The 13,834-nt window shown below is 42.6% G+C and overlaps 1 protein-coding gene across 10 annotated transcripts in view; it reads right to left on the bottom strand.

Annotated features, from left to right (window-relative positions):
- Positions 1–13,834, bottom strand: part of TERT (telomerase reverse transcriptase) — a 129,975-nt gene that overhangs the window by 34,676 nt on the left and 81,465 nt on the right. For 5 of the 10 annotated variants that reach the window (XR_004644579.1, XR_004644580.1, XM_034761486.1 and 2 more), the window contains 2 exons: positions 12,757–12,883; positions 12,368–12,429 (listed from right to left, as the gene is read on the bottom strand). The exons of the other annotated variants lie outside the window; for them this stretch is intronic. Coding sequence is in view for 3 of the 5 variants with exons in the window: in XM_034761486.1 (XP_034617377.1) it covers positions 12,368–12,429; positions 12,757–12,883 (189 nt within the window). In the remaining 2 variants the exon portion in view is untranslated. The remainder of the gene's footprint in view (positions 1–12,367; positions 12,430–12,756; positions 12,884–13,834) is intronic. 10 annotated transcript variants of the gene reach the window in all.

Below are 13,834 nucleotides of genomic sequence, written 5' to 3'. Positions count from 1 at the left end.
AGAGGGAGAGAGCTAAGCAGGTCTCTCAACAGGTAAACAATTACAGCAAGCATTTATACCTTTTGTTACAGACAATAATGAGCAACAGCTGCATTTTGTTTATACATAGGTCATTCTGATATCTTGTTTTGCTCACTAATGTAGACTCTTAGTCTACATTCCATATTATCTACACATTATCTATACAAGGTCGCAACAACTTCTCACACAGTTCTTTCCCACTTGCCTCACACATTCCTCGCTTCTACCAATCTCGCGTTATTAGGGTTACAGTTAGCCTAACTCTTGCTAACGAACTGTCATGCATTGCATCCCCTTCCTGTCAGTTCTTTCTCTGCTTCCACAATTCCAAGAGTAACTCAAGAAGATATTAAGTATCAGAGGGGTAGCCGTGTTAGTCTGAATCTGTAAAAAGTAACAGAGGGTCCTGTGGCACCTTTAAGACTAACAGAAGTATTGGGAGCATAAGCTTTCGTGGGTAAGAACCTCACTTCTGAAGAACCTCGCTTGCATCTGAAGAAGTGAGGTTCTTACCCACGAAAGCTTATGCTCCCAATACTTCTGTTAGTCTTAAAGGTGCCACAGGACCCTCTGTTACTTTTTACAGATTCAGACTAACACGGCTACCCCTCTGATACTTAATATCTTCTTGAGTTACTCTTGGAATTGTGGAAGCAGAGAAAGAACTGACAGGAAGGGGATGCAATGCATGACAGTTCGTTAGCAAGAGTTAGGCTAACTGTAACCCTAATAACGCGAGATTGGTAGAAGCGAGGAATGTGTGAGGCAAGTGGGAAAGAACTGTGTGAGAAGTTGTTGCGACCTTGTATAGATAATGTGTAGATAATATGGAATGTAGACTAAGAGTCTACATTAGTGAGCAAAACAAGATATCAGAATGACCTATGTATAAACAAAATGCAGCTGTTGCTCATTATTGTCTGTAACAAAAGGTATAAATGCTTGCTGTAATTGTTTACCTGTTGAGAGACCTGCTTAGCTCTCTCCCTCTATGCAATTGATAGAGAGAAAATAAAGTGTCTGACTTGCTGTACCCAAACAAAAAGTGAGAACTGTTATTCTCTGACAATTTGGGGGCTCGTCCGGGATGGCAACACCCGCAGAGGTACCGGCAGCTGCTATGGATCGTTCCCCTTCGAACCTCATGGCGCCACAATAGAGGTAGGAGACCTTTTGAAATCTTTATTGGGGTGTCGGAGGAGGACTGTCCGTGGGGCCATCTGTTCCTGTTGGGCTCACGCCATCCGAACTTATTGACTGTGCAGCAAGGTCAGATGCTGAGCGGCATAGGGGAATTGTTTGCCACCCCCTTTATGCATATGCGAGGTGCATAGGTATGCACTGGTGTTGAGGGGTTATTACCACCTCGAGTGATGCATCAAGATACTTGGGAATAGCACCTGGAATAAGGCCTTGGGGGGTAGGGAGGGGTGTGTGTGTGTGTGTGTGTGTGTGTGTGTGTACACCAGTGTGAATTGAGTGCTACCGGAAGACACCCAGAGTACTCTGCGAAGTCTTTTGGCTCGTGACCAGAACTACTCTAACGCAAGCCCGGTAACTAGACAATCTTTTAGGAGATCCGACCCACGGTGGGCTAACTCGGCCTGGCATCGTCCGGCAAGGAGACTACCTGGGTCTAAGAGTGTGTGAACCCATCTTCCCTCCCCTTTTCCTCTCCGTGTGAGCCACTGACAGTCTGATCATCTCACTGGATGCAACAGAGTAAGCGGCGCCGTCTCTCAGAGACTAGCCGACGCTCTTTGCTGAAGGGAGGTGTAGGAGGGTCGTGGCCATCCTCGTTAGCCTCTCCTGTGTGAGTACCTGTAGGGAGAGATCCTTAGTTTATGTGCCGCTAGAGTCGACAGGGCATCCTCCCTGTGTGTGTGATTGGAAAATGGGTGGGGGGACAGCCTAAGGATTCCCTCTCACCCCCTAAGGGTACCCCAGCTTATTTCATGTATGTACATTATGGTCCTAAAACCTGCAGGTATTTAGAGAATTGGAATCATTACACGCGTGAAAATTCATCTAAGCAATGCCCACTAGAAGGTACCTTCAATCTAGATAAGATCATACATCTCAGAGGAGCTTTTAATCACCAAAAAGCCTCTGACACACAATGGGAGCAATTTGTCTATTGAGGAAAGGAACGGGTTAATTTGAAATTCAGCTTGGTCCAGAGATAAAGAGAAAGTTAATCTGCGTTCAAGGTCAAGAATCAATGCGGACCAGGCTAAGTGCAAAGAAAAACTGCTTTCGGCCCCAGCTGGCTGTGAAAAAATATAGACATAGTCAAACCAAAGGCAATACAAGTTACAGTGCTGAGATTACATTTGCAAAGCTTAACTGTCCAGTGAGATCCAACAGTCTGCCTTTGCGACCCTGGAGCCGGCGTGGTTTGGGGACGCTAAAGAAGCCACAGGAGCTGGCCTGGACTGGAATCACTGAAAAGACGCCCCAGAAGACCTCAGGGTGTAAAAGAACTGCCTTCCCAAGAGAGGAAGCAAGTTGGAGATTGCACAGCACCTTCTCTGAATGTTATACAAAGACGTGGCCAGTCTGGACGTACGTGTGAGTATGAAAGTGTGCCTACTCTCAGCCGCAATAAGTCTGAGAACCGGAGAGGGATTTAGCATTCCTCTCTCCACCCGGTTGACTGGGAAGGGTATCAGTGGATCTACGCCAGTCGTAGCAGGCAATAGAGAAGTTGGAGAAAAGGGAAGAGTTGTGTACTTTATAACTAGAATTGAGCAATTAAGAGCATAGATCATGAACCAGGCAGCAACTCAAACCTACGCCCAGGGCAAGTTGCAAGCCTTGAGACAGGACTTCCAGGCAGAAAAGGAAGCACTGGCTAAGCAAGGACCGGTCCTTCAGGGACTTGTCAGAATTTAACCATTTGTGTTTGCATATGCTGTAACAGCAGTGTGTTTGCCACAAGAGAAAATTGAATAGTTAAACGCCAATGGGCCATGCATTTTGCCCAAGTGCCGAGCCTCACGAGGGAGGACTCGGGTAGCCTTGTGAGTAAGAATGTTTAAGGGAAGAGACCAGGAAGGGTGGGGGCTAGTTGAGAAGCCCATTCTCCTAGCTAAATTGGTAGTGAAAAAGCCGGTGCCCATGGAAGGGACGGTTCAGCGAGAAAAGCAGGATTGGGCCCAAGCTGGCAGGCAACAGATAGAGAGATTGGAAAACAGGTTGGAAACTTTGAGGGCATAGTGGAAGGAAAGGAGTAAGTAATTATAAGCATGGGGATTTCAAATCCCCAGGATAATAATTGGAATGGTAAAATGTGTGTAAGACAGAGTCTTTGTACCAAGGTGCAAGGCTCTCCTTTCTTCTGCAGAATAAAGCAACTCTTCCTTATCCCTGTCTGGCTGTTATTGGCTCTCAGCTAGGTGGACCCGATATTTCAGTCACAGTTACTGGCGACTCCGGTTAATGAATTTCTGTCTTATACATTTGGGCGTTAGGTGTGTGGACGGAACTGAGCCTCTCATTCGTAATTCCTCAGAGTGGAAGCCATCGCGTGCGATGAAGCTCTGAGGTCGAATTGGGATCCTTCTGTCCCGTCCCCTGTAGCGGTCAGTATTAGTAGAAATTCCCGTAATAGGCTCCTATTAGGCCATAATTCCCTCTGTTCTCTGTGTAATTCTCTATTAGAGTGTCAGCAGGCAGATGGGTGGGTCTCTGGTAAAACCCTCTAAGGACAGCCCTTTGAATTATATGTTAAGTAAATGGCCTTTACCCGGTGTTCAGAAAAGAATGTCGAAGAGACACTTGTTGCAGCTTTGCACCCAGGACTGGCCAGCCCTGGGCACTGATTGGCCCGAATCCGGATCTTTTGACATTCCGACTTACTTAACTCCCTTGCACCTGGTATTGGAAAACCAGGCACCAGGACAAATAAATTATTGGTTTTTGTGGGATCTGTGTTTTATAAGTTTGAGATGAATTGGTATTGTTTAAAGTTGCAAAAACCGAGAATACTTTTGCCAGACACAGGAAACTAGTGTTGTTTAATATGGTATTTAGGATTTAATTCTTAAGGTGACTTAATGCTTTACAAGATTTAAAATGTTTTAACTAAAGACCAAAGGTTGTGGCTGCAGCAGGGTAGTCAAAGCCAGGAGAATAAAAGATTTGAATTTGGTTTTGGGTAACAAAATAGCAGATAAAAGAGCTGGTAAAGAGAGAGGACAGTGCCCCTGGCTCTGTGTGGTCGAGCTGTCACTTTACTAGGGGTGCATGGAGATTTTGTAAGCACAAAAGAAACAGTTACACCTTGTGTAGAAATTGATATGGCTAGCGTTGTGGAAATTGAATTGTGGATAGGACGTGCATTTCCCCCAGAACATGTGCAGTGTATATTGTAGCAGAGATAAAAGAAATGAAAACCTACCAATATAGGTTGTGTTGTCTTTTTCAGATCACTGTGTGTTTGAAAGCAGGAGTTAGAAGTAAAAGGCAATCAAAAGTCTGGGAAAGTTAATTTTGTCCCTTTTTAAGTAAGAATCTTTAAGCTGTGGATAGCTTTGGATCTGGAAGCAAGCCAGAAAGCATCTGTATTAATGCAATTTTCTAACTAATAAGGTAGAAGCCACTGACACCTGGGCTGCCTATGAAACAAATACAATGAAATATGGGATAATTCCTCTGTTTTGTCTAAAATCAACAAGAGTATGTGTATATAAAGGAAATATTTTAAGCAATGACTGACTACCCAGAAGGGGTAGACCTCTGTTCTTTTGTCTTTCAGATCATCAGAGAAAACGGATGCCAGCTGAACAGCATTCAATGTAACATGCATTTACTGGTACAATAGGAATTATTTTTGTGTTCAATGTCCTGTCTTGTGGTGTTTGACTTGTGGCCAGAATTGTTGTGTTTAATATTTTCGTAAGACAGTCTAGTTCAAAATTAAATAGAAGGGTTAAATCAAAAAGCACATACTTGTTTTATTCAACCTGGAATACCAAGTGTTTGGATAAATCAGGAAAATGTGATATACTAAAGTCTAATATATTTGCTTAAGTAAGAAAAAGAAACTTCATTGGCCAGTTTTTTTTAATTGAAAAATTGTTAAAATTTGCATACCAACAGTCTTTGGAAGCAAGGACATGGAAGGTTAACCCACTCCCATATTGCTCATGAGATCCTTCAGGCTACCTCAGATTTCTAGCCAGAGGACTGGGGAGAGAGGAAAGCTATTGGACACCAGAGGTTGCACCAAGTGGACTCCTCAAAAGTGGGTGTGCTTGTCCTGGTTTGTTGCACCAAAACTCTGTATAGAAGTTATTTACTGGAAGGGTGTATATGGCATACATTGAATAATTAGACTAATGTACTGTATAATGGCAATGTGTATGTGTTCATTGTTTGGAAAAGGTGTATGAGTGAAAAGTGGAAGTTTCCTTTGTAGGTTAAAAGAAGCCAAGAAGGGGAAAAAGGAAAAAGAACAGAAGGAGTTAACTGGAAAAATAGCTAGCAAGCTCAGTCCAAAGATAAGACACTGGCCCAATCCAAGGACACTGCCCAGAGCTAAGACTTGGCCGACAGCCAAGAAAAGGGGGGGCCTGAATGTGCCAAAGCAACTATGAGATCTGCAAAACACTGCCAGGCATTAATGAAATGTGTTAGGTTTCTTTTCTCACAGATAAAAGAAGTGCTACCCAAAGACCCTAGCAGCCCTGCCATTCATTGAAACAAGGAGATTGAGTCTATGTAAAGTCCATCAACGAAAGACTGCTTTGGCTCCACACTGGAAAGGCCCTTTCCAAGTCCTGTTAACCACCAACATGGCTGTGAAGAGCCAAGGACTACCTGCCTGGACCCATGCTTCTCACTGTAAAAAGACCCCTCCACCTCGGGAGAACTCTCTGACTGATGATAAGCCTTATTCTCCTTCTAGCACTGCTGTGCCTTCTGGACAGCAGGAAAAAGAAAAAAAAAAAAAAAAAAAAGACAAGGTGAAGTGCTAGTAACCTCTCCCTTGTCCACTGACAGACCTACTGTGCCTTTGGATTTTTCTAGAAGCAGCAAAACCATTACAGGTGATGTGCTAGTAACCTCTCCCTTGTATGATGCTAAACCACACTGTTTCAGGAAAAGAGAAGAAGGAACACTTGCTTCATTGAAACCACAAAGTCCAGGGATTCCTGACTACAAGAGACATTAAGAACTGACCCTGGTGAAGAAACAAAGAATTATACACTGGCAGGAAGAAAATTGTGGGACCCATGCTTGGGAACGTGGTATTGATTGGATTTTGGGGTTTATTCTACAGGCTGCGCCCTGTGTTTTGGATAAGTCCTTCAGCATGTATTGCCCTCCCTAACTGGATTTTAAATTATAAGTACCAAAGGCACCTTGTTGCCATTGCCCCTGCCATCTCCTCCATTACACTATTACCCCTGTAACACATCCAAATACAGACAATGTCATATATTTGATAAAACCAATGACTAAGGCCTTCACACTTTAGTGATTTATTTAAATATTGTTTAAAAAAAATATTTTTAAGGTTCAGGATATCCCATATAAGTGAACAATTGAATGGATCAGTGGAGATAAAAGTATATGATATCACTACCAGTGAACCCCAAGAATCTGTAATTGCAATTGATACATTCTATAGCGAATGTTGCTGAAATTTGCACTGTGTTAAATGAGAGAGGCCCTTATTGTTATTTGATCACCCAATTAGTGATTAAACGAATACCCAGAGTTTGTTTTGCCACTAGAAATTTTACCTGCATAGAAATTATTCCAGTGACTAATAATGTGACCTGTACCTTATTGCAATACACCCCTTCTTATGCCATTAATATCAATGCCTCCCGGAAGTACTAAAGGTGTTCAACCAACAGATGTGGTATAGTACTACACCAAAGAGAGATGTATTAGGATATCAATGGACTGTCATTAACACTACACTAGGGACTGTTAAATTTTCATTGCCCTTATCCAGTTTCCAGATTACCTCTACATACCCAAATTGCTCACAGGGGGCTGCCATTAGATTAGCACAACAGAGGGCTTGGGTTATTTCTTCTAGGAAGAGAGACTTGACCGGATCCCTGTGGGATGGGGCCAATAGTGCAGCAGCAGTTTGGAATATTTTAAAAAACCAAGAACATGATGAGAAATTGGGGCAACTAGAGAAGGCCATTGGCCTTGTTTCTGGAGCACAACTAACCCAGGTACAGGCTGGAGTTGGTGAGTTACATGTTATTTCCGCCCTTAGTTGTATGACCCAGAAGTTGCTGATAGAGATGGTATTGAATATCACTGAGGCTGGGAAGGCATTGCAGTGGGATCTAGCATGTTCAGAAATTCAGGATTTCCTGAATGACCAGCTAATGGCCATTCGGAATGATCTAGAGCATCAGGCTTGGCCCACTGCCCTTACAGACACATCAGGAGTACCATCTGATCTGTGGCCATGGAGACATACTTGGGAGACTTTCTGGGTGGAAGTGCAGACGTTCTCAGTGCTCCTTCCAAGCATATGGACCGGTTGGGGGGGGGGGGGGGCTCCCACATACCGAATCCTGCCGGATCCATGGGGAGGATGCATGTGGGTAATTCACCGAGACATCTGGGAAATTAGACCTCCTGGTATGCCCAATCGATTTTTAGTCAGTGCTCCTGGGATTACATCTGACATTTGGATGGGGTTAGGGAGTCAATGGACGTTAGAACCCCCACAGCTTCATTGTATCCATAAACTGAAGCCAGGAGCAGTTGTTACTCTTCATGACTACGTTTGCTGGGAGGGTAGGGGACAAGGAACTACCCTGACAGGACACTTACTTTTTCAAGCTAATGATAGCTGTGTGTATGTTAAAGCCACCACATTGCAAGACATACATTTTAATCTCATTACCACTGCAGGCAATCATATTATTTACTGGCCTGCAAATAGAATTTTGCAAGTAGTCCTTAGGTTCCAGATACCCTTTAACTGGACTAGTTTAGTACCTGATCAATTTCAAAATTTGCTTTCACTGTTACCAGAGGTTCAGAAAATCTCTGAAATACAAGGGCAAATTCACATGCTTCAATATATATATATATCAAGTTGAAAAGTAAGCCTTTCATACAGCTTATAGAGTGTCCACCTTATGTACTAAGTATGATGTATTGTGTTTTATGACTAAGACTGTACAACAACCCCATCATATTATCGCTATGGGAATGTTATTGCTTGTGTTGTTGTTAGGAGTATGTTATTGTTGTTATAAAGAACATAATAATAGTAATACCTTTCATGTCCATGCTCATCATGCATTGTCATTACATCCAATCAAAACTCCTAAGGTTGAAGCATCTAATGTAGAATCTGAATGTAGACTTAATGCAAATAGAGATCTGAAAATGTTTGTTGTACTAGTAGTACAAAAGGGGGGGGTTGTGGAAGCAGAGAAAGAACTGACAGGAAGGGGATGCAATACATGACAGTTCGTTAGCAAGAGTTAGGCTAACTGTAACCCTAATAACACGAGATTTGTAGAAGCGGGGAATGTGTGAGGCAAGTGGGAAAGAACTGTGTGAGAAGTTGTTGCGACCTTGTACAGATAATGTGTAGATAATATGGAATGTAGACTAAGAGTCTACATTAGTGAGCAAAACAAGATATCAGAATGACCTATGTATAAACAAAATGCAGCTGTTGCTCATTATTGTCTGTAACAAAAAGGTATAAATGTTTGCTGTAATTGTTTACCTGTTGAGAGACCTGCTTAGCTCTCTCCCTCTATGCAATTGATAGAGAGAAAATAAAGCATCTGACTTGCTGTACCCAAACAAAAAGTGAGAATTCTGTTATTCTCCGACAGAATGGAGAGTGTTTCATAATCATCATATGATATAACTACAGAACAGAAATATTTATCGAACACTTACGACTTAGGCCATTCAAGTAGGCAGACTGGATTTTTCTCTTACCCACTCTCCCTTGTTATGAAATATAGCTTAGGGAGGGACCCCAGACCCTGTGTCACAGTAAGAGTTTCACACTTTTGACGTTAACGGATCCATTGTAAGTAATCTCCTAGCTCAAACCACAGCCACAGAGATAGGCCACATAAAACATATAGGAAGTTGAAATGGTGTTGGAAAGATGGCTTACTTAAGGGAGAACCTGTGCAAGTTCTTTTGAAAGTGGGCTATGCCCTTTGAGCTCTGCCCAAACCTGCTGCTTCCCAAAGTGAAACAATAGTTAGAATGGAATAGAATGATGTATTAGAGTGAATTATTGAAACAGAATGGTGTTTCCCTATGGAGTTGTATGAAAAATGTAGGTATGGTGATATCTGTAGACTTAAACAAGTTTAATGAGTCAATACTGGGGGGGAAGGTATATTGCTCTTGTCACGGAAAATAAAAGGCCACATCTCTCACGTAGCACAGAAGCAGTAGTACTCAATAGAGCTAGAAAAATTTACACTAGCAGAAGATAGTTGGTGCAGTAGTTCTCCTCACTAGACGTAGTTAGTAAATGCTGGTATCACCACTGCCCCCATATAACTTTTAGCACAGTGGTTACAGCATTGACCTGGGGATTTGGGAGCCCCAGATTCAATTCCCCCTTTTGCCTGATGTGGGGAAGGGATTTGAATATGGGTTTCCTACCTATCAGGTAAATGCTCTAGCTACTGCACTGTGCGTTATTAAATAATCTTTGGGCCAATAAAAGAGAGAATAACTCTACAACCCAGAGGGTAGCCGTGTTAGTCTGTATCTACAAAAACAATCTGTTAGTCTTTAAGGTGCCACCAGACTCTTTGTTGTTTCTACAACCCAGAGTTAGGGCACTCACCTGGAATATGAGACCCATGTTCTAGTCCCACTGCTCCAATGCACAGTTACTATTTATAAAAAGTGGAACAACTTCAATAGGAAAGATTGAGAGAAACCTGCCCTGGAATAGCCCATAGTCCAGTGGTTAGGGCATTCTCCTGGGAGAGGAAAGACCCTAAGTTCAAATTCCTTTTCAACATTAGGGGGAGTTGGGGAAATGAACATGGGTCTCCCATATCATGCAGGAGTGCTCGAGACACTGGACAAAAGGTTATAACAGGAGCACCTACTGTTTTGAGTGGGGTTATGCATGCTCTGAGCATGCCCAGTGGATTGGTCCGCACAGGCAGGACAAGTAGGGGAACACCTAGTTTGAGGATCCCATTGTGGCTTAGCATGAGGTAGGCACCCAAGCACCTAGTCTGAGATGGCTGTGCACATGCTCACTGGGAGAAACTTAGGTACTTACAGAGTTGGTGACAGCTGAGTGAGGGTTTTGAGGATTGCAGTGGTGCATATATGTAGGACTTTGACATCTAAAGTGGCAATTATCATTATTAATAATTATTTGTAGTCAAGTGTCTAAGTCTTTTGTGGATCTAGCCCACAGATAGGATGACATATTGGAATCGTTACATGAGGGACACCAGGGCCTCAATAAATGGTGGAAGCAAGCATAAATGTCAGTGTAGTGGGCCAACAAACTCACCTAAAATGCAGAGTAAATCATGCAAGTCTGGTTTCAGAAAGATAAAACTAAAAGAACCGTTCAGCCACAGCATTACATGATAGTTAGGGCCCTACCAAATTCAGAGTCAATTTTGGTCAATTTCACAGTCATAGGATTTTAAAAATAGTCAGTGTAATGGTTTCAAATATTTACATCTGAAATTTAACGATGTTGTAACCATGGGGGTCCTTGACCCAAAAAGGAGTCATGGGGGATCGCAAAGCTATTGTAGGGATTGCCACCCTTGCTTCTGCACTGCTGCTGGCAGGGGCACTAAAGCCAGTGCTGCCACCAGTAGCAGTGAGGGTCACGGGATATGAGGGGTCATCTCTTCTGGGGGGGGGGAGGGGAGGCACAGCCAACCTTACAGGTGAGGCCTGAAGGCAGTGCAGCTGCACAGCTTCCTGCAGTTGGGGGAGGTTCCCGGAGGTGGGTCTGACCCGGCCCTGGGAGTGGCCTATGCAGGGGAAGAGGAAGTCCCATCCCTCCCCAGCCCGGCCGGGACTAGCCACTGGAGCCCAGCACACGGCAAGAGCCTTCGGCTGAGGCGCATCCAGCCCTGCCCTTCCCCTACAGTAGCAAGATATCATAGGGTAGATCAGATTTCATGGTCTGTGATGCATTTTTCACAGCTGTGAATTTGGTAGGGCCCTAATGATAGCCCTTGGAAAAGAAAAGCACTAGATCAGTGTAAACAGGGGAGGCCTACCTATATGATAGCCACTGAATATTTTTCTAAATTTGTAGAAAATCTGCTCATTAGAATTAGATCCACAAGTCAAAAAGTCAAAGAAAAGTTTAAAAAGACATCTTTTTGGCATTCAAGAAGAAATAGTCATTGACAACAAGCCATGGTTTATCAGCTCTGAATTGCAAGTTTGGGGCATACAGTACAATTTCAAGAATATTACTTCCAGCTCCCCTCACCAGCAAGGGAATGGTCCAGTGGAGAGAACAATACAGACTGACAAGAGAATTTTACAAACAGGACGTATTAGCTCATCTGAATTATAGGGCAACATCATCATGCCCCATCATGCATGGTTTGCATGGAGAGGCTCCTACAATCTTATGGGTAGCAAGCTACTTGGTTTTTACACAGCCCCCATTCCTATGGTTTTGGACCTTTCCATCCTTTTGTGTTCTACTTTGCTCTCCCCCACATCCAATGCAGATGAGCAGAAAGTGAAGCACAAAGATTAAAATCTCTCTTTTTTAGCTGGTTGTCAACTACCAATCATTTACATTCGTCCTTGACCAAAATATAAACTTTATCTGATGATCAGCAAATGTTCACTGAGAACAGCTACACTTGTTCAGCTATAAAGTCATTAAAAATTATCAGCAGTTAAGGAACTGCAGTTTGGGGAAATTATACCTTAATCAGGACCAGAAGAATACAGGTCAAAGTCCTGACAGTTTTGCACCAGACATGCAGTTCTCAGTACAATTTGGTTAATGAATTATGTTTTGTGGTCATCCTAATGGAGCAAAACAGTATTTCATCCCAGCTTTCTTCTTCCTTATGTCACTTGTGCATGCTTAAAAATATTTAAAAACAAAACTGCTTCCTGATCAACTTATTAAAATGCAGTGTAACCTAAACATACAGTTCATATAGCGGCACATCTTGAATCTTTCAACATTACATGGGCTGATATATTTTAATACCTGTAGAAAGAATTCTACAACTTGATACAAAAACTATCAGGCAAACTTTTATGGCTTTACTTTTCTCTAATCCACAGCTCCTTCACATGGCATGTAACAGTACTGAAATTTTCTGAGTTATTGAAGAAGACATTGACATACCTGTAGGCCTGCAGCAAAAATATCTTATAAATGTTAATGAAAACTGTTCTAAGACTGTTGACCTAGAATAAAAGATACAAAAAAAGGATAAATCTACACAAATGTATATTAGAGTGCTTCTAAAAATGTATGTTTTGTTCAAATCAAACAGCCTGGGATTGGACCACGGGGAAATAAGATTTTATACCACCCTTGAAAAATTCCTATAACCACATATTCACACAATTCTGCAAAGTGCTGAGCATCCTCAATTTTCGGTAACTTCAGCACCTCCAGGATATGCTCAGCATTTTGTACAATCAGACTAAGTGTCAGAACTAAGGACATTTAAAATTACTTTGGAAACACTAAATAAAAAAAATTTAAAGTATTTAGTTTTCAATTTTCACCTGTAAATTGAGAAATAAACTATGACATTTCAGCTTCAAGACTGTGACAAGTTTGTATTTCATGTTTTTCCCTGCTGTGTTGCTTGAATTGAAGGCAAGACTTGACCTGATAGAAGTACAGGCATAACTACAAAGACAAGAGGAAAAACAATACAGTTTTAACATGATTATTTCTGTAAACTCCATAAATGGTAGAAAAAGATTAAAATAGATGTACAATCATCCTATTGCTACTAGTATTTTTTCCTTTGATATACTTATAACTGCCCTTCCTGTTGCCCCTTACCTCTTTGAGCCTAATTAGCGATCTATCCAGGTAGAGCTCGAGCTGCAAAGAGGCTACATCCCTTTGGGATTTGCTATGATGACTCATTTTGCCTTTTTGCTCCCCATATTTTCTTCCTTAAATTATCCTGAATATTTGTGTTCACAACCCTCCCCCGCTCCCATTTCTATTTCCAGTATAGGTTCTTTTATCCTCAGGACTTTCAGCAGCCCCTCCTGAAGCCATTTCTTGCACTCTGACTAGCTCTTCCCTTTTTATTCTATACAGATTGTATTATTTACTATTATTAAAGGAGTAGTCAGAGGTGCCAAAAAGTAAATGGGAAATGATCATCCAATGGAGATGTTTGCAATGGGTCCTGCAGGGATCTGTTTTGGGGCAGTAATATTCACTATCGTTATAAGCAATGAATTTACATTTTTTTCTAGTTAATTGTTTGCTGACAACACAAGAATCAGTGATAAATAAAAAGGACAACAGGTCACTTATACAGACCATGCATTTTAATATGACCTAGGATATATATCTAGCAGGAGCGGCGCCAGGGTTTTTGGCGCCCTAGGTGGGGGTCCTTCCGCGCTCCCGGTCGTCGTCAGCAATTCTGCGGCTGGGGGAGCGGGGGGTCCTTCCGCACTCCCGGTCTTTGGGGCACTTCGGTGGCAGGTCCCAGAGTGAGTGAAGGACCTGCCGCAGAATTGCTGCCGAAGACCCGGAGTGCAGAAGGACCCCCCGCCGCAGAATTGCCCCCCCCCCAAATCCTGGTGCCCTAGGCAACCGCCTAGGTCGCCTAAA

The sequence above is a fragment of the Trachemys scripta genome, chromosome 2 (genome assembly GCF_013100865.1).
Source record: "Trachemys scripta elegans isolate TJP31775 chromosome 2, CAS_Tse_1.0, whole genome shotgun sequence".
Classification (NCBI taxonomy): Eukaryota; Metazoa; Chordata; order Testudines; family Emydidae; genus Trachemys; species Trachemys scripta.
The sequence above is the reverse complement of the archived record's forward strand: the minus strand, read 5'-3'. Positions and strand labels throughout refer to the sequence as shown.